Source organism: Ranitomeya variabilis, chromosome 2 (assembly GCF_051348905.1).
Source record: "Ranitomeya variabilis isolate aRanVar5 chromosome 2, aRanVar5.hap1, whole genome shotgun sequence".
Lineage (NCBI taxonomy): Eukaryota > Metazoa > Chordata > Amphibia > Anura > Dendrobatidae > Ranitomeya > Ranitomeya variabilis.
Window position 1 is genome coordinate 991,833,170 of NC_135233.1, and position 22,141 is coordinate 991,855,310.

The following is a 22,141-nucleotide window of genomic DNA, read 5'->3' on the forward strand; positions in this document are numbered from 1 at the left end:
TGTAATCAGAAGCCTTTCTGTGCATGTTCCTGCTTCTAGACAACTCCCAGCTAAGTCGGACTTTTGTCCTTGTTTGTTTTTTGCATTTTGTTCCAGTTCACAGCTGCAGTTTCGTTTCTGTGTCTGGAAAGCTCTTGTGATCTGAAATTGCCACTCTGATGTTATGAGTTAATACTAGAGTCTTAAAGTAATTTCAGGATGGTATTTTGATAGGGTTTTCAGCTGACCATGAAAGTGCCCTTTCTGTCTTCCTGCTATCTAGTAAGCGGACCTCGATTTTGCTAAACCTATTTTCATACTACGTTTGTCATTTTCATCTAAAATCACCGCCAATATATGTGGGGGCCTCTGTCTGCCTTTCGGGGAAATTTCTCTAGAGGTGAGCCAGGACTGTATTTTCCTCTGCCAGGATTAGTTAGTCCTCCGGCCGGCGCTGGGCGTCTAGGGATAAAACGCAGGCTACGCTACCCGGCTACTGTTAGTTGTGCGGCAGGTTTAGTTCATGGTCAGTTTAGTTTCCATCCTTCCAAGAGCTAGTTCTTATGTTTGCTGGGCTATGTTCTCTTGCCATTGAGAACCATAACACCCTGCCCCAATCTCAGAAGCGTCAGTCTCAGCCTGAAACGGAAGAGAAACATCCGGTTGGCGCAACACCGGAGCAGAAGTAAATCGGCGTTTAAGCTCCTGAAAGGCAGAGACAGCCGCAGAGGACCAATTCGCCACATCAGTGCCTTTCTTCGTCAAATCGGTCAAGGGTTTAACCATGCTGGAGAAGTTAGCAATGAAACGGCGATAAAAATTTGCAAAACCCAAAAATTTCTGAAGGCTCTTCATGGATGTGGGTTGAATCCAATCATGAATGGCCTGAACCTTAACCGGATCCATCTCCATAGATGAGGGAGAAAAAATAAAGCCCAAAAAAGAAACCTTCTGCACCCCAAAGAGACACTTAGACCCCTTCACAAACAAAGCATTGTCACGAAGGATCTGAAATACCATCCTGACCTGTTCCACATGAGACTCCCAATCATCGGAAAAAATCAAAATATCGTCCAAATATACAATCAAGAATTTATCAATATAAGTCCGGAAGATATCATGCATGAAGGATTGAAAAACAGATGGAGCATTAGTGAGCCCGAATGGCATCACAAGTTATTCAAAATGGCCTTCGGGCGTATTAAACGCAGTTTTCCATTCATCACCCCGCTTAATATGAACAAGATTATATGCCCCCCGAAGGTCAATCTTCGTAAACCAACTAGCCCCCTTAATCCTAGCAAACAAATCGGAAAGCAAAGGTAAAGGGTATTGAAACTTGACCGTGATCTTATTCAAGAGGCGATAATCAATACAAGGTCTCAAGGAGCCATCTTTTTTAGCAACAAAAAAAAACCTGCTCCCAACGGTGAAGAAGATGGCCGAATATGCCCTTTCTCCAAAGACTCCTTAACATAACTCCGCATGGCAGTATGTTCAGGCACAGACAGGTTGAAAAGTCGGCCCTTAGGAAACTTGCTGCCTGGAATCAAGTCAATCGCACAATCACAGTCCCTGTGCGGTGGAAGGGAACTGGACTTGGGCTCATCGAATACATCCTGAAAATCAGCCAAAAACTCTGGAATTTCAGAAGAGGAAGAAGAGGAGATTGACATCAAAGGAACATCATTATGAACCCCCTGACAACCCCAACTAGTCACAAACATAGACTTCCAATCCAACACAGGATTATGTACCTGCAACCACGGAAAACCCAGCACGATAACATCATGCAAATTATGCAACACCAGAAATCGACAATCTTCCAGACGGGCTGGCGCCATGTGCATGGTCACCTGTGTCCAAAACTGAGGCTTATTTTTAGCCAAAGGTGTAGCATCAATCCCCCTTAAAGGAATAGGCTTCTGCAAAAGCTGCAAGGGAAAACCACAACGCCTGGCAAACTCAAAATCCATTAAGTTCAAGGCGGCGCCTGAATCCACATCCACAAACGCCATGGCAGAAAATGATGACAATGAGCAGATCAAGGACACCGATAACAGAAATTTAGGTTGTACTGTACTGATGGTAAATGAACTAGCGATCCTTTTTGTCCGCTTAGGGCAGACTGAAATGACATGAGAAGCGTCGCCACAATAATAACACAACCTATTCTGACGTCTGAATCCTTGTCGTTCCGTTCTAGACAAAATCCTATCACACTGCATTGGCTCAGGACTTTGCTCTAAGGACGACGCCACAGCGCGCACAGTTCAACGCTCCAGCAAGCGCCGATCAATCTGAATGGCCAGACACATAGAATCACTCAGACCGGAAGGCGTGGGAAACCCCACCATAACATCTTTAACGGATTCAGAAAGACCCTTTCTGAAAATTGCCGCCAAAGCATCATCATTCCATTTAGTCAACACAGACCATTTTCTAAATTTCTGACAATACAATTCTGCTGCCTCTTGACCCTGAGACAGGGCCAACAAGGTCTTCTCCGCTTGATCCACAGAATTCGGTTCATCATATAATAATCCTAAAGCCTGAAAAAAGTAGTCTACATTAAGCAAGGCCGGATTCCCAGATTCCAGGGAAAATGCCCAATCCTGTGGATCGCCACGCAGCAGGGAGATGACAATTTTAACCTGCTGAATGGAATCACCGGAGGATCGCGGTCTCAGAGCAAAAAAACAGTTTACAATTGTTTTTAAAACTCAAAAATTTGGACCTGTCACCAAAAAACAAATCAGGAGTAGGAATCTTCGGCTCTAAAACAGGAGTCTGAACAATATAATCAGAAATACCCTGTACCCTAGCAGCAAGCTGGTCTACACGAGAAGCTAATTCCTGAACATCCATGCTGGCACAAGACTCCTCAGCCACCCATAGATAAAGAGGGAAGAAAAAACAAAGCAGACTGCAGAAAAAAAAATGGCTCAACACCTTTCTTCCCTTCTTCTGAGATGCATTTAACTAGACACCTCGACACAGCCGGAGGACTAAATACCCCTATAGATGGAAATAGGAATACTACCTTGCCTCAGAGCAGAACCCCAAAGGATAGTCAGCCACCCACGAATAATGACTGTGAGTAGGAGAAGACACACGCAGGTAGAAAACAGGATTTAGCAAAAGAGGCCACTCTAGCTAAATAGGAAAGGATAGGACAGAATACTAGGCGGTCAGTAATAAAACCCTTCCAAAAATATCCACCGCAGATAATACAAAAAATTCCACAATCTAACTAAAGACGTGGAATGAATATCTGCAACCCCAGAGAATCCAACAAGACTGAGAAAATACTGACACAATCTAAGCTGGACAAGAAAACACAAAAGAATAGCACTGAATTATGAAGCACACAGCATGTGTGCCACAGAAAAAAAAAAACAGACACTTATCTTTGATGATTTGGCAGAAAGGCAGGAGGAACCAGGCAGAGGTCCAACACCTCCCAACAACAATTGACAACTGGCAAGGACTAATGAATCCTGCACACCTAAATACCCCAGTCAGAACTGCAATCAGCAGACACACCTGACCAGGACTGCAACCCAGGGACAACTGCATTACCACCTACTACCACCGGAGGGAACCCAAAAGCAGAATTCACAACACTGTGGGTCCGGGGTCAAGGGAACCTAGGTTTGAGTCAATAGATGAACCCATGCAGTTTGGTGAGTTGACTTGTTCTTTTGGTCCAACTGTAGTTCGACGTAAAGGGGGAGTGTGTTTTTTCTGTGGTGGAAAGGGTCGTATATTCGGGGAATAAAAACATTAAGGCGGATGCCTTATCTCGTTGTTTTCTTGGGGTTGGAGATAATGGTGAATCTGTTCCTCTACTACAAAAAGAGTGGTTATTGCATCTATATGTTCTGACCTTGAGAAGGAGGTGGTAGAGTCTCGGGGATGCCCCTGCTGCCTATCCATTAGGTAAACTGTCTGTACCTGTGAATCTCTGTTTTAAAGTTTTAAGTGAACATGTGTTGGCCAGGCATCTGGGTAGTAAAGCTACCACAGACCTCCTTACTTGGCTTTTCTGGTGGTCTGGAGTACACCAGGATGTTCATGAGTATGTAACTGCCTGCAGCGTTTGTGCGGGTTTCATATATCCCTCATACTCATTCGTCTGATTGTCTCCAACCATTGGCGATTCCCAGCAGACCTTGGACTCATTTATCGGTCGATGTCATCACTGATCTACCCGTATCTGCAGTTAATACATTTATTTTGGTGATGTGGACAGCTTCAGCAAGCTTTCTCATTCATTGCGCTACCCGCTTTACTCAACGCCAAGACCTTGGTGCAAATTTTTATCAAAGAAATCGTGAAATTATATGGGATTCCTACTGATATTGTTTCTGACCGAAGGGTGCAATTTATTCCCAAATTTTGGAAAGCATTTTGTGCTCATTTGGGGATCCATCTGTTATTTTCTTCAGCCTTTCATCCACAGTCTAATGGGCAAACTAAACGAATTTTGAGACTTATCTTAGGTGTTTTGTGTCTGAGAATCAGGAGGATTGGGCTATTTACTTGCCTCTAGCTGAATTTGTGGTAAATAACCATTGTCATAAGTCTACTGGTAAGTCTACGTTCTTCTGTTCATACGGGTTTCATCCTCAGTTCTGCTTTTTAATAGGAATCATTCTTCAGGAATACCTGAAGAGGAACGGTTTTCATCTTCTGTTACATCTATGTGTCAAGGGGTTCTGAATAATTTGAAGATGATGGGGTCCAAATATAAGTGTGAAGCTAATTGTAAATATTTGTTGGGTCTGGACATGTTTGATGGTGATTTGGTGTGGTTGTCCTCGAGGAACATTAAATTGAAGGTTCCTTCTTGAAAATTGGAACACGGGTTCGTCCCTTATAAGATTGTGGCTGTCATTAATCCTGTAGCTTTCCTCCTTGCTTTGCCACCCACTTTTAGGATTCATAATGTGCTTCACCAGTCTCTATTCAAAAAATATGTTGCGTCCTTTAAACCATCACTACCACCTCCATCGCCAGTCATTGCTGATGGGAATTTCAGATAGCTAAGATAATTGATTCTCATTTAGTTCGTCGGTCTCTTCAGTATCTGGTACATTGTAAGAGTTATGGTCCTGAAGAGAGAATGTGGCTACAAGCATCTTATGTCCATGCAGTCAGGTTGATCTAGTCTTTTGACGTCGCACACCCTGATAGACCCGGCCCTGTGGTTCCCGAGGTCCCTCTTAGAAGGAGGGGTAGTGTCACGGGTTTACTGAAAGGTGCCAGAAGTCCGCGGTGTCTGATTTCACATTCTCCTGCACTGATTAGAAGCACTTCTGTTGTGAATTCTGTTCTCGGGCTCCCTCCTGTGGTCATGAGTGGTACTTTGTGAGTTCTGTTCATGGGCTCCCTCTGGTGGCTTTAAGTGTTACGGCTGGTCTGTAGCTGGACTCCAGCTGCCTCGTTTCCTGCTAGGCTTGCTGCCTATTTAACTCCACCTGGACCTTTACTTGTTGCCTGCTGTCGTTGTATTCAGTACTGGTTCAGATCTCTCTGGGACTTCCCTTGTGACCTGTCTCCTCGTGGAGAAGCTAAGTTCATGCTAGTCTATTTTTGCTCATTGCTATTTGAAAATGTTTCTCAGTATATGATGAGTTCAGTCCGGCTTGCTTATATGCTATTTGATTGCTAGCTGGAAGCTCTGGGGTGCGGAGTTGCGCCCCTCACATCGTGAGTCGGTGTGGGGGTCTTTTTGTATTCTCTGCGTGGATTATTTTTGTAGTATTTTATACTGACCGCACAGATTCCTTGCTATATTCTGACTATTTAGTTATTAGCGGGCCTCATTTGCTAAACCTGTTTTCATTTCTATGTTTGTGTTTTCCTCTTATCTCACCGTTATTATTTGTGGGGGGCTGCTCTCACTTTGGGGAAAATTTCTCTGAGGCAAGTGAGGCTTTGTTTCTCTCTAGGGGTAGCTAGTTTCTCAGGCTGTGAAGAGGCGTCTAGGCCGAGTCAGGTACGCTCCACGGCTGCCTATAGTGTGTGTTTGATAGGATCAGGATTGCGGTCAGTAAAGTTCCCACATTCCCAGAGCTTGTCCTTATTTTTGGTTTACTTATCTGGTCAGTTCATGTGTTCCTAACCACCAGAACCATAACACACTTCACCATCATATTAAACAGTGCAGGTTTCTGCTAACCTTGCAGGGGTTAATCTCTTCAGTTGTGGGCTCTTGGAGCTTTCCTGCTTTGATGGTCTCAGCTGTTCAGTGTTGGCCTCTCCCCTCTGCTATATATACTCACCTCTGGCATTTAGGGATTGCCAATGTTAGTTTCATACTGCCTGGAGTTGGAGGTGTTGGTTATTTGAGGAGATGTTTGGAATGTTGTTCTGAAGACTGTTGCTTGGTGATTTGTCTGTGTTCATATCCTCATCCTATTCTGCTTTTTCTTTCTTTTACTTCCCAATGTTGTTTGTGAGTGCATACTTGTATGATTGCTATTTTCTTTTATCCCTGTATGTCTTCCCTTGTTAGTCTGGTTTGTGTATTCTTGTACACTCCAACTCCCCACTTACCTGGGTGGGGGAGGGGACAGATAAGGGCTGATTTAGGAGCTAAGCAAGGCACGTGGCCCCAGCATCTTCAGCATCTTCACCATCAGAAATAATCCAGGAAGCAGGGATAGGTAGGGCGCCCCTAGCTTTAGAAATAGGGAAGGAGCCCCCCTAGTCTCGGTATATCTTGCAAAAGTGCCATGACACCTGACAACATTTTAAGGGGCAATCCTATCACAGAATTTTGTGGCATATTTTTGCACATAAGTAGGATAATCTTCACCTCGGATGCCAAAATTCTCCTCCTGTGTTTACCAAGTTCGCATTTTCCGGGATGGAGGGGGAAGGTGGGGTGTGCTCCTGAAGATTTACAGTTCAGTCGAGTGGCATGGTTGAGCTTCTCCCTTGGCTGATCTCTACCATGCTAATAGCAGAGTCAGCTTTGTCTCTGCAGCATTGGAGAAGTATCAGGAAACTGTAGCAGGGCAGATTCAATGATCCAGTAGCTTTAGAGTGGAGTATGTAGGCTCTAAAGCAACCTGCTACTTTTCATAGATACCTGAGGGGCATTCTGAAGATAACAAGACACCACTCTACACTTAGATGTTCTTAGAATGCACTGGGCTTTACCTATGTACCAGATCTTTATGGACTGTGTAGTTAATATTAACTGCTGGAACAGGATTTTAATTTAACATCACAACCCACTGGCATACGCATTTTCTCAGCAGCAACATACAAGCAGAACAGTTTTACTTCCTTTAGATGATAATGAGAAGGAAGCCAGAGGGGACTGTGCCCAACTTTAAATAGTCTTTGACCCTGTGCTTTTCCCAATGTTGCTTGGGTGTACTATAGTGGGCTGCAAAAGTACCACCCTAACAGTCTTTTCTTAATATATATATATATATATATATATATATATATATATATATATATATATATATGAGATGATATAGTGCGAGTGCGCATGCGCACTTATAAAAATGCCACACAATGTTTTTTATTGGCTGTTAGTCCTTGTGATGCTAAGGAAACATTGAGACATGCACAGTAGCTATAGGTGAACGCTGGGATAAGCGGTGATGGCGTCCTCCATGCTGACATGCTTGATCCCCGACAGGTATAATACTTAATTTTAATTATGTACCCAGCTGCGATCAGATGTTATGCAGATAAGCATTGCAGCAATCACATGGTAACACTAGAATATTTGTCATGGAGTAAAATAATGTTTTGGCACCAAAGCACTTTATGTATGAAGCTCAGCTATATAAATTATATGGTCATGTATTGTTTTTATAAAATTTTAAGATAATTATATTGATTGTATACACTTGAGACTGTTAAATTTGGCTATAAAAGCACACTTGATTGTAATACCCACTGCTTGACAAAGGCTCAGGAGGAGCCGAAACGTTGCCCAGGATGAGTGGGGCATAATAAAGTTTTTTCACTTTTTTCCACCTGAAACAATTGGACTGCTGCCTTCATTTTTTTCTTCTATATATACAGTACGGACCAAAAGTTTGGACACACCTTCTCAATTAAAGATTTTTCTGTATTTTCATGACTATGATATTGTACATTCACACTGAAGGCATCAAAACTATGAATTAACACATGTGGAAATGTATAATTAACAAAAAAGTGTGAAACAACTGAAATTATGTCTTATATTCTAGGTTCTTTAAAGTAGCCACCTTTTGCTTTGATGACTGCTTTGCACACTCTTGGCATTCTCTTGATGAGCTTCAAGAGGTAGTCACCGGGAATGGTCTTCCAACAATCTGGAAGGAGTTCCCAGAGATGCTTAGCACTTGTTGGCCTTTTTACCTTCACTCTGCGGTCCAGCTCATCCCAAACCATCTCAATTGCGTTCAGGTCTGGTGACTGTGGAGGCCAGGTCATCTGGCGTAGCACCCCATCACTCTCCTTCTTTGTCAAATAGCCCTTACACAGCCTGGAGGTGTGTTTGGGGTCATTGTCCTGTTGAAAAATAAATGAAGGTCCAACTAAACGCAAACTGGATGGAATAGCATGCCGCTGCAAGATGCTGTGGTAGCCATGCTGGTTCAGTATGCCTTCAATTTTGAATAAATCCCCAACAGTGTCACCAGCAAAGCACCCCCACACCATCACACCTCCTCCTCCATGCTTCACGGTGGGAACCAGGCATGTAGAGTCCATCCGTTCACCTTTTCTGCGTCGCACAAAGGCACGGTGGTTGGAACCAAAGATCTCAAATTTGGACTCATCAGACCAAAGCACAGATTTCCACTGGTCTAATGTCCATTCCTTGTGTTCTTTAGCCCAAACAAGTCTCTTCTGCTTGTTGCCTGTCCTTAGCAGTGGTTTCCTAGCAGCTATTTTACCATGAAGGCCTGCTGCAAAAAGTCTCCTCTTAACAGTTGTAGAGATGTGTCTGCTGCTAGAACTCTGTGGGGCATTGACCTGGTCTCTAATCTGAGCTGCTGTTAACCTGCGATTTCTGAGGCTGGTGACTCAGATAAACTTATCCTCAGAATCAGAGGTGACTCTTGGTCTTCCTTTCCTGGGGCGGTCCTCATGTGAGCCAGTTTCTTTCTAGCTCTTGATGGTTTTTGCCACTGCACTTGGGGACACTTTTTCAAAATTTTCCCAATTTTTTGGACTGATGGTTTGGGGTAAGCTGGACCGCTGAGTGAAGGCAAAAGGGCCAACAAGTGCTAAGCATCTCTGGGAACGCCTTCAAGATTGTTGGAAGACCATTCCCGGTGACAACCTCTTGAAGCTCATCAAGAGAATGCCAAGAGTGTGCAAAGCAGTCATCAAAGCAAAAGGTGGCTACTTTGAAGAACCTAGAATATAAGACATAATTTCAGTTGTTTCACACTTTTTTGTTAAGTATATAATTCCACATGTGTTAATTCATACAGGTCCTTCTCAAAAAATTAGCATATAGTGTTAAATTTCATTATTTACCATAATGTAATGATTACAATTAAACTTTCATATACTATAGATTCATTATCCACCAACTGAAATTTGTCAGGTCTTTTATTGTTTTAATACTGATGATTTTGGCATACAACTCCTGATAAACCAAAAAACCTGTCTCAATAAATTAGCATATTTCACCCGACCAATCAAATAAAAGTGTTTTTTAATACCAAACAAAAAAACCATCAAATAATAATGTTCAGTTATGCACTCAATACTTGGTCGGGAATCCTTTGGCAGAAATGACTGCTTCAATGCGGCGTGGCATGGAGGCAATCAGCCTGTGACACTGCTGAGATGTTATGGAGGCCCAGGATGCTTCAATAGCGGCCTTAAGCTCATCCAGAGTGTTGGGTCTTGCGTCTCTCAACTTTCTCTTCACAATATCCCACAGATTCTCTATGGGGTTCAGGTCAGGAGAGTTGGCAGGCCAATTGAGCACAGTAATACCATGGTCAGTAAACCATTTACCAGTGGTTTTGGCACTGTGAGCAGGTGCCAGGTCGTGCTGAAAAATGAAATCTTCATCTCCATAAAGCATTTCAGCCGATGGAAGCATGAAGTGCTCCAAAATCTCCTGATAGCTAGCTGCATTGACCCTGCCCTTGATGAAACACAGTGGACCAACACCAGCAGCTGACATGGCACCCCACACCATCACTGACTGTGGGTACTTGACACTGGACTTCAGGCATTTTGGCATTTCCTTCTCCCCAGTCTTCCTCCAGACTCTGGCACCTTGATTTCCGAATGACATGCAAAATTTGCTTTCATCAGAAAAAAGTACTTGGGACCACTTAGCAACAGTCCAGTGCTGCTTCTCTGTAGCCCAGGTCAGGCGCTTCTGCCGCTGTTTATGGTTCAAAAGTGGCTTTACCTGGGGAATGCGGCACCTGTAGCCCATTTCCTGCACACGCCAGACTCAGTCCACTGCTTCCTCAGGTTCCCCAAGGTCTGGAATCGGTCCTTCTCCACAATCTTCCTCAGGTTCCGGTCACCTCTTCTCGTTGTACAGCGTTTTCTGCCACATTGTTTCCTTCCAACAGACTTACCATTGAGGTGCCTTGATACAGCACTCTGGGAACAGCCTATTTGTTGAGAAATTTCTTTCTGGGTCTTACCCTCTTGCTTGAGGGTGTCAATGATGGCCTTCTTGACATCTGTCAGGTCGCTAGTCTTACCCATGATGGGGGTTTTGAGTAATGAACCAGGCAGGGAGTTTATAAAAGCCTCAGGTATCTTTTGCATGTGTTTAGAGTTAATTAGTTAATTCAGAAGATTAGGGTAATAGGTCATTTAGAGAACCTTTTCTTGATATGCTAATTTATTGAGACAGGTTTTTTGGGTTATCAGGAGTTGTATGCCAAAATCATCAGTATTAAAACAATAAAAGACCTGACAAATTTCAGTTGGTGGATAATGAATCTATAATATATGAAAGTTTAATTGTAATCATTACATTATGGTAAATAATGAAATTTAACACTATATGCTAATTTTTTGAGAAGGACCTGTAGTTTTGATGCCTTCAGTTTGAATGTACAATTTTCATAGTCATGAAAATACAGTAAAATCTTTAAATGAGAAGGTGTGTCCAAACTTTTGGTCTGTACTGTATATTTTACATTTTTAATCTGTCACCTTAGGGATCTTGAACCTGCAATAGTCTGATCATCTATACAATAGACTGCTATACTGTGATTGTGCTGTGAATGTGCAGACATGAGGGCCTTCAGTAGACTCAAAGCTGCTGTGACAACCTGTCAGCACCTCACCATCATGTTATGGGAAGGGGGGAGATGGAGCTCAGAAGCAACTGGACACTCCCTTTTCTCCCAAATTCCTTACCACTTAAAGGGAACAGCTGATATATATGCGGCCTGATCCAGGAGCCAGTCATACTAGTTTCCTGTGCGGCTCGGTCGCTGGCGACTTTTAAATTATGTTTTTCTCTGAAACGCTGCAACGTTTTATACTCAAACATATATGGATGAAATCATATAGCCAGCATCTGATTTTAGATTTGCAATCACATTGTTCTTTCAGACATATTGCGCCTGTTGACAGCTTCCTCATAGAGAACAGAGGAACGCTCTACTGAACAAGTGCTCCTGTGTACAGGAGAGTCGGCTGAGATGGCTGTCAACCGCACGATTGACTGAAGCATTGTTTGACTGACAGCCATTGAATGTGTATGGCCAGTTTTACTCTTGGGTGCCAACAGTATATCACAGCCAGCACCCATGCTATGTAGAATAGGCTTATCTCCTGAGTCTGCTGCATTTAGTGATGGCGCATATCACCAAGGGGTTAATTGATTTCTTAAAGAAATCTCCTTCTTATAAGCCTCATTAGTAGAATGTATAGCTACCCCCTATAAGACAGAGCAGAGGATTGCTAAGTAAGAACACCCCTTGCTATGTCAGACTCAGTCTGGGTATATATCATATATTCGGCCATTTTTCCTGCTGTGAGAAAAAGCCAATTATTAGCTGGTCTTATTAAAGTGTGATAAGCCCCCTTTTTTATTTATTTATTTTTTTATATTGTGAAACACAAATTATACATAGAACCTTCTGGAAAAGTGAGGAGGGTGCAAAACTATTTAGATACTCTAAACATGAACATTATAGCTCGTATTTCTCCAGCTTAGTACATCTGAACGCACATGAATAGAAAGTTCCAAAACAATCATTGTACATAAATCTAATTGTTCAGTCAGTCAGCAGTGCAAATATATTGAAGAACACCTCCAGGATCGGATGGGTTAAAATTAGTGATGAGCGAATATACTCGTTACACGAGATTTCTCGAGCACGCTCGGGAGTCCGAGTATTTTTTAGTGCTCGGAGATTTAGTTTTCATCGCCGCAGCTGAATGATTTACATCTGTTACCCAGCATAAGTACATGTGTGGGTTCCCTAGCAACCGGGCAACCCCCACATGTACTTATGCTGGCTAACAGATGTAAATCATTCAGCTCCGGCAAGAAAAACGAAATCTCCGAGCCCTAAAAAATACTTGGAGGACCCCCGAGCTCGGGAAATCTCGAGTAACGAGTATATTCGCTCATCTCTAGTTAAAATGATTCACGTATCTTCCAAGGTGTTAGGGTAAATGGGAGGAAAGTCTAGTGTGAGGGTATTACCGAGTGAGGTACATATTATGGATATTGTGTGACAGTACCACTTGTGATTTCAGATTCCAGAAGTGCGTCTACACATACAGGATTTTACAGAACAATGAGAACCAGCTTTCAGTGCAGGTAAGAGACATTTACATACATTTATTTATTATGTAAGTTTATTTATATGTAAAAATACTCATCTAATTCTATTCTCAAATAACAATGGCTTAAAAGAATTGTCTAGAAAAACAGATACAATGTGTTATGGCAGGTGTCTGACCCAATGGCATGGTATATACAGTAACACGGTATCTTTTGTCATGCACCACCCATTTACACCCTACAGCATACCACAGAATATGTGTTCTTCACATACATTTATTTTTTTACTTTGTGCAAATGCCTCTGTTCTTCAGATTCTGGCATCATTTTTCATTTTTTTCCTACGCCTCTCCATTCCTGGGATATGGTCCTCTCTTTCCTGTATATAAAACTAGTCTTGAAAACCAAGTGGGTGTGGTCCTCAACTCTTCTCTGTGGGAGTCATCTTGAGGACCATGCCCAGCTGACTAATAAGACTAAATTTACAAAACAGGGAAGATGAGGCCATATCTCAGGAAAGGAGGGGAGCAGGAACAAAAGAAAAACAAAGCCAGATTCTAGGGAAGGGCAACATTTATGCCATATAAAGTACCTATTTACAGCTAGTGACAGGTCCTATTTAAGGTCCTGTTTAAGAAACCCTTATATATTGCATTGTTCGCTGTCTAAATGTTAACTGTGTGTCATTGTCATCCTGTACATCTGATCGATCATTTGTCACTTTCTCCCTTTTGGTTTCTAAAATTGAATGATAAAGCAGCAGGTGACATACAATCGTCCAGAGAAAACACATTGAGCAAACTTCATGAAATGATTCACTTGATCCCAGCAATCCCTCCTTTGTAGCTGGTGAATGACGAAGGTTTTCAATGCAGTGATTTGATTTTGTCCCGAATCTTGTGTAGATGTTGGCTGGCGCGTACTGTAGTTATGTGAGTCACTCTGTGATCATTTACTACTGCTCCAGTACAATACTGGTCGAGTGCAGCTGATATCCTGAGGACCCAGCTCTCCCAGTTTCTGAAGTTTACAATTTGGATTGGTAATGGTCACTGGATATGTGCCTTAGTTGTAAGGTGGAGGCCAAAAAGCCACTATGCCATCATAGCTACATTATGTTAATTAAAGGGGTTGTCTGGCCTTGGAGTACAAGTCTGCAGTCACTCTATGTGACTGCAGACTTGTGAATCCTCACAGTGCGTGCTGTCAGAATTCTCTGTTGTTCGATCAAGGAACTGTCGGACGTGTGACTGCAAGTAGTCAATGTGCATACATTATGTCATGTGCCGACTAGACGTGTGCAACAAAAGTGAAGTGAGAGAGACTTGATAAGTCTAGACGGAATGTGGCGGAAGTATGCAAATGGTATACTTGTGGTCACATGATCACCCGTTCCCGATCCTGGCACCGGAGAATCCACAAAGCGCGCAGTCATAGAGTGACAGCAGACTTGCACCCCAAGGCCGGACAACCCCTGTAAGGGCTATGTGTGATGTATTAAAATGTTACAAGGAAGTTGTCAAATTTTACAATATAAACTAAATGTAAATAAATGACTTAATGTGCCCATACACCTTAGATATCTGTCACCCAACTCCCGCATACATAAGAACGCTCTGCTCAGCTGAGCATTCACTTGTTCTCTATGGGAAAAAGCAGCTGCCAGACTCTCCTTGCAGTGATTTATCTGTACAAAGAAAGGAAATTTAAATTGATACTCAATCCTTCAACAGTCGAGATGCTCCCATAGAGACCTACTGAAGCCGATGTACTTACTTTGAAAATCCATGTCAGAATGACTGTAAAATACTTTTTGAAAGTTTTTCTGCTTGAAAATAAAATGAGCATTTTAGAAGTCTAGCTAAAACAAGAGGACAGAGTCATCCAGAGGACGGATACAATGCACTGAGGAGGGGGTAGGTTCGTATTTTCTTTTATTGCAAAGTCTATTTAGTCCAGGTGGGGTCCAAATGCAAGATCTGTGCCTACCAGCAAAAATACTAATACTTTCGGCAAAATGCTCTCGAATAGCAGATTTATATGTCTTTGCAAGACAGAAGAATATACTGGTTACACTTTGTCCTGGATACAATGCACAATATATTCATATTACAAAACTGGCTAAGAATGATTCAGGAATATTTGTTTATCAAAACTGCAAACATGAATGCAAGCGTGGAAAAAAAAAAGTCTAAAGCCTTCCAAACTAGAAATGATGATGCTGGGATGCATTTTTGCAGTCGATATAGCAGTGCCTGTTGAGTACTGCGCCTTCTGTTCGCGTCACGTGCCATTACATGAAGCCCGGCTGTTTAGTAAATATGGCTGTTCAGCACACAGGATGCCATTACCGCGTATCATTACCAGGATCTTGGCTTATCTCACTGCGAGCAAAGTTGAAATGAGTTTTTCTAGGTTCTGACTCAGCCATGTTAATTGTCAGTAAATACGGTATATTTATAAGCCACCGTGTTAAATAATCATTGCACATTTCCTGGAATGTCTCACATTTCTGACTTTGCGTTAAATACTTTAATCTAAATTAAAATAATTTTCTTTCCTAAAAATTGACTTGCTAGAGTGCATCCATAATGTAGGGGTGTACAACATGGAACTATCCAAGCAGAAAAAAAACAGTCTTAGCAGCTGTAAGTTTGTAAAAGGGCCTCCAATGCTGTAAACATTTGTATTCCTTCTATGTCGGCATAGTGACATTCCTCTTCTTCATGTTAGGCCGAGTTCTCCTTCAATGGAAGTTTTCAAACAGAGGCTGGACAGAGATCTGTCTGAGATGGTTTAGTGACTCCTGCATTGAGGGGGGGTTTAGACACGACGACCCTGGAGGTCCCTTCCAGCTCTACCATTGTATGATTCTCTCATGCGGGAGAATATGGCTGATTATGCTAAACTCTGATCAGAATGTGATCATAGTGTGATCCGCTTTTCTTGGATGAGGAGAAGATGAAAACAAAATGTCTCCATTTTCTTCATTTTGTCAGTCCGTGAAATTCGGACTACACTCAGATGTCAAGTGTATTTTCCAATCACTCGTTGACTTGTAGGGCTGGGTACAATCCGAATATCAGATGCAAATCATGCATGTTGTGATTAGTTCTAGTGATGAGTGAACGTGCTCAGTGTTATCCGATCATGCTCGTGTGCTAACCAAGTGACTTCAACGTGCTCAAAAAATATGTTCGAGTCCCCGCTGCTGCATGTTTCACAACTGTTCGACAGCCGCAACACATGTATCGCTTGCCTTTTTTGTTAGGCAATCCCTGCATGTGTTTCCTCTGTCTAAGGCTGTCGTCTCACTACAGGTCCTTCTCAAAAAATTAGCATATAGTGTTAAATTTCATTATTTACCATAATGTAATGATTACAATTAAACTTTCATATATTATAGATTCATTATCCACCAACTGAAATTTGTCAGGTCTTTTATTGTTTTAATACTGATGATTTTGGCATACAACTCCTGATAACCCAAAAAACCTGTCTCAATAAATTAGCATATCAAGAAAAGGTTCTCTAAACGACCTATTACCCTAATCTTCTGAATCAACTAATTAACTCTAAACACATGCAAAAGATACCTGAGGCTTTTAAAAACTCCCTGCCTGGTTCATTACTCAAAACCCCCATCATGGGTAAGACTAGCGACCTGACAGATGTCAAGAAGGCCATCATTGACACCCTCAAGCAAGAGGGTAAGACCCAGAAAGAAATTTCTCAACAAATAGGCTGTTCCCAGAGTGCTGTATCAAGGCACCTCAATGGTAAGTCTGTTGGAAGGAAAAAATGTGGCAGAAAACGCTGTACAACGAGAAGAGGTGACCGGACCCTGAGGAAGATTGTGGAGAAGGACCGATTCCAGACCTTGGGGAACCTGAGGAAGCAGTGGACTGAGTCTGGTGTGGAAACATCCAGAGCCACCGTGCACAGGCGTGTGCAGGAAATGGGCTACAGAGAAGCAGCACTGGACTGTTTCTAAGTGGTCCCAAGTACTTTTTTCTGATGAAAGCAAATTTTGCATGTCATTCGGAAATCAAGGTGCCAGAGTCTGGAGGAAGACTGGGGAGAAGGAAATGCCAAAATGCCTGAAGTCCAGTGTCAAGTACCCACAGTCAGTGATGGTGTGGGGTGCCATGTCAGCTGCTGGTGTTGGTCCACTGTGTTTCATCAAGGGCAGGGTCAATGCAGCTAGCTATCAGGAGATTTTGGAGCACTTCATGCTTCCATCGGCTGAAATGCTTTATGGAGATGAAGATTTCATTTTTCAGCACGACCTGGCACCTGCTCACAGTGCCAAAACCACTGGTAAATGGTTTACTGACCATGGTATTACTGTGCTCAATTGGCCTGCCAACTCTCCTGACCTGAACCCCATAGAGAATCTGTGGGATATTGTGAAGAGAAAGTTGAGAGACGCAAGACCCAACACTCTGGATGAGCTTAAGGCCGCTATTGAAGCATCCTGGGCCTCCATAACATCTCAGCAGTGTCACAGGCTGATTGCCTCCATGCCACGCCGCATTGAAGCAGTCATTTCTGCCAAAGGATTCCCGACCAAGTATTGAGTGCATAACTGACCATTATTATTTGATGTTTTTTTTGTTTGTTATTAAAAAACACTTTTATTTGATTGGACGGGTGAAATATGCTAATTTATTGAGACAGGTTTTTTGGGTTATCAGGAGTTGTATGCCAAAATCATCAGTATTAAAACAATAAAAGACCTGACAAATTTCAGTTGGTGGATAATGAATCTATAATATATGAAAGTTTAATTGTAATCATTACATTATGGTAAATAATGAAATTTAACACTATATGCTATTTTTTTGAGAAGGACCTGTATAAGGATTTGGTCAGTATTTTACATCAGTATTTGTAAGCCAAAACCAGGAGTGGAAGAATTAGAGGAAAAGTATAATGGAAACATATGCACCACTTCCTCAGTTATCACCCACTCCTGGTTTTGGATTACAAATACTGATGTAAAATACTGACCAAATACTGATAGTGTGACAGCAGCCTAACACTTGGGAGACATGTAGGTGCGGAGACTCCTCGAACATATTATTCAAGCACGCCGAAGACACTCGGTTAGCACAAGAGCATGATCGGATAATGCCTCATCACTAGTTATTTCATCAGACATGTATATGGCCCCACAGAATAATATTGGTCCAAGTGTGATTCGATCTTACAGATAATTCGGTTATCTGCACGAGCACTAAATGTTTAACTACGGTATTAACAATGGGTGTTACATTTCCTTTTATTAATAGGGTGTCTCTAGACATACTGACATTGTCACACTTCTACATTGCCAGGGGGAAATACAGAGGAACAGCTGAGTTCTAACATAAGATGTCCCAGAATGAATATTATATGGGGACAGCAAATACTTTCTAAAAAAAAAAGAGATCAAGACATTTGAGAGGTCATAAAATTTGTAATATTCAAGGACTGGTGAATAATTTCATCTCATAATTTTCTGAGTTTGATACTAAAGTGGATCTGTCACTAAATTTTACAATACAAACTGCATACTGCAGCGCCCCAGAGTCCTGGTCGTTGCAGTACTGTGGCTCTGCCGCTAAGGGGGGCTATGGTACGACTGATGGCACTGAAGGAGTTCATCTGACCAGGTATCACATACACCAATACATTTCACAGTCGGGCCTCCAGGGGGAGCTAAGGGTACTATTCATTAGGCCACTCCTCACATACTGGTAAAACTGGGGGTCAGGCAGGAAGTTAGAGAGAACGCTGACTGGGTTGGAACCAGGCAACACCTTGTGGCAGAGGGTGTTGTGGGGGAAGATTCGGTAGGGTCCCTGTCAGGTTTGGGACCCTGACAGAGGCCTGGCAATGAGAGAGAACGTCACGGGACCATGCCTGCTCAGCATAGCGGCGGTGCCCTAAGAAAGGATCAGAAGCGAGATATATTGTGCTGAGTGAGAAACGAGATCAAAGCAAGAAGGAGAATACCAGTAGGAGTCGTGCTGTAAGATCGAGGCAACATCCTACTGAGGCGTAAACAACCGGCGGCCGGAACGCCGAGGAAGTATTTCTATATATAGCTTCAGGCAATACTTCAAATCAACGGCAGGACAGTCAGTCACAGGCAGGCTGTCTCACTTAAATCACCTACGCAGACATAGGGGGCAACCTGTGGAGAGGGGCGACTCTAGGGTCCCAGAAGAGCTCCGAGCCCACCCGTCATACGGGTGCGTCCCAACCATAACACCTGGGAGGGACGGAAGATTAGCAGAAGATCATCTAATCGAGTTGTGAGGGAACACGAGAAACAGACACAACAGTTGTGGGGACTATCCCGTAAGCACAGCAGGAGAGGACCACAACACATAGCGCTAGCAGGAAGGCACAGATTTCCACCTGCAAGGAGAACTCTGGAGGTGCCATTGGACCGGCCGGACTTGCGCAGCCTGGTGAACCGTGTTCCGGACTGAGGACCCAGAGACCTTCAGTAAAGAGGTAAAGAGACTGCAACCTGGTGTCCTCGTTATTTACTGCGACCGGCACAGCACCGCATTACCACCACCATCCACACATCTATTACTGTACGCCCCTCAGCAGGGTCACGGAACCGGGTCTAGCCACCGTGACAACCCCAGAGCAGAGACTTAGAGGCCCGGTACCGGGTACCCCTCGGCCCTGCGACAGTGGGGGCGCTACAATACCATATTAGATTGATGTCTTAGACCTAATGACCTGGTGCAATAAATACGCCAAACCTTTACGAATGGTTGTATAAGATGTTTTGAAAGTTTAAACTAAATTTCCAGATTGACAGTTCCTCAGTGTCCTTCCTCCATGCTGCTGCTGAAATCTCACACTGCTCAGTACAAGCTGCAGCTGTCAACCACGCTGGGTAGGTGGAGACCCTACTGAGGCATTAAATAATATATACAGTTTCTATTGTGAAATCTGGTGGCTGATAAGTTTTTAATAGGATTTCACATCCAAATCTCCTCCAGTTACTGCAACAATTCTCCATTTCTGACAATTCCTACATCTGATCTGCTGTAGATGACCCTTAACTACTCTCACAATGGCTTCCGAAATGACAAACTACTATTGTCTTCATTGTGGCACTATTTCTTATCATCAGTAGCATCAGTCAGTAGAATCAGGCCAGTTTCAACCAAACCTTTTGTTCCAATTCTGACCTATGCTTGGTTCAGTAGAACCACTTGTAATCACTGCTGCAGCTGTGCCCATGTTATTCCCATCTGAAGCTGGCCTTATGTAATTATATTGTTATTAACAACATATCTGAAATGAAAGTGTTCTCAAACCAAAAAATTAAACTCGTAGGCTGCAGCAGTTTGCATTCATTTTCTTGTAAACTTGTCTCATTGTGCTCCTACTTCTGCTTTCAGTTTTTGGGACAATAGTGTCTAACAACCACTATTGTGAGCTATGATGAGGAGCTCATGACTAGCTTTTTCCGTTCCCTAATAAACCAGAAGGCTCGCCAATATCAGTCTGCGCTGCACACAAGATAGAGGCCAGTATCTTTTGGGTCAATGCATAGTGGCTTCAATAAAGACCATGATTCCAAGAAAGCAAATCATCAGAACATGTTCAATGTAGACACTGGGCAAGCAAGGAACGCAGTAGGGTCTAAGCTCTCAAGACCACCAGGATACTGTTCCGATAACTGTAGTGCTAGATGGATACACGATAAACAATGCAATGGATGTAAAAATCTGAGGGGTTGTCCACTTTGGACAATCATTTTTTGCTAGAAGGTTCTTCTGCTAGTTAAGTTGATCACCGTGTGGTCTGTGGATGAACCTGGGACTTTTTTGTTTTTTTTCATAGACATGACTTTGTGAGAAGGTTCTGAGGACATAGCTGTCCTGCATGCTTCAGGTTTTAACAAGTGTTTAATCTTCCTGTAGTGCCATCAGAGGTCTAATAAACCATTGCAAATTAATGGGCTGTTTGGTAAATGCAGGGGCATGCTGAGTGCTCCAGATTAAGGCTGTGCAATCACACATCACGGTCCGTGCACGAACTATGATTCATTGACTAAATGCTGACATGAACTGAACGATCTCATAAACATTTATGATGATGTCAAGTTTGGGTCAAGAGTCCAGCGGACAGTCAGTGCTAGGACCGTTACACGATAATGAGTGCATACGTGGCATAAAAGATGTCCTTTACTGATGCCTTCCATGATGAATATTGAACTAGTTAGTATGATGCATCATGCAACACTAACAGAGAATCATATTTAGAATTGAGAGTCCTCAGTGGTTGATACCTTTTAATGGCTAACTGAAAAGATGGTAACACATTGCAAGCTTTCGAGACTACACAGGTCTCTTCATCAGGCAAAGACTAAAAGAAATTCTGAAAAATCATATTTATGCACAACATAGCACAGAAAAAAAATAAAAAAATTCCTGTAACCGAGAATCAGCACTGGTTGGAACACACAATAATCCATATATATATTTATAACATAGAAAAAAGAAAAGAAAGGCAGCACAGCCTGTGATAGAGATCCACTGAATAGGTCTCAATACTGGAAGACCCAGAATGATCGGGAGGTGCTCGCATTGAAAAAAGAAAAAACCATGTAACAGTCATAGAGCAAACACTCACCGAACCTGTGATGCAAGCTTGTCTTTATTAAAGCATCTGTGGACAGATCTTCACGGCACAGGGGAGTACACAAGGAAAGAGGTGAGCAGGAAAGGGACGACGGCCGTTTCACGCCAACACCAGCGCTTCTACGGGTCCATCTTATCATATATATATTTATATATACATAATATACAGAGGCAACCCTTAAATGGATTATCCGGGACTTGCTAATTCATCTATGTGGATAAGAATTTACAGGCCGGTAGTTGCTAATTACCTGCCTGTTCAACCTGGTAATGATCATTGCTGGATCAGTGGTAATGGACCACTCTTGCAGGTGACTCTACGGCTTCTTCTCTTCTGCTCTGTGGACAGGGCATGACTGCTGAAATCATGTTGATTGATAGCCGGCTCCCCACTGCCAAACTGCAGGGAGCCAGCTGAAAATTAGTATGATGTTAATGAAAAAACACCGTGAGCACTACTGTAGCAGGTGCCAAGCTAGGTTCCCAAACCATAAAGTAGTATAAAATATAAACCCAGCACTCAACTTCAAGATGCAAAGGTGAACTTTAATGCAGTCCAAACTTGTAGTATATCGAAAATGTTTCGGTCGCATAGACCTTCATCAGTTACAGACTAATGTAGGGGATGTAGTATAAAGGCTGCTCCCAGCAGACTTAAAATATATGTATACCCGCATAAAAAGTCACAATCCGGAGGAATCAATTACGCCAAAGGCTGTTATTTGTACTCTAGTAAATGTGAAGGTGT

At 42.6% G+C, this 22,141-nt stretch overlaps 1 protein-coding gene across 2 annotated transcripts in view; it reads left to right on the plus strand.

Annotated features, from left to right (window-relative positions):
- The window catches only part of INPP5D (inositol polyphosphate-5-phosphatase D), a 314,393-nt gene that overhangs the window by 12,449 nt on the left and 279,803 nt on the right, over positions 1–22,141 (plus strand). For both annotated transcript variants that reach the window (XM_077291050.1, XM_077291049.1), the window contains exon 2: positions 12,706–12,769. In XM_077291050.1, coding sequence (XP_077147165.1) covers positions 12,706–12,769 — 64 coding nt within the window. The remainder of the gene's footprint in view (positions 1–12,705; positions 12,770–22,141) is intronic.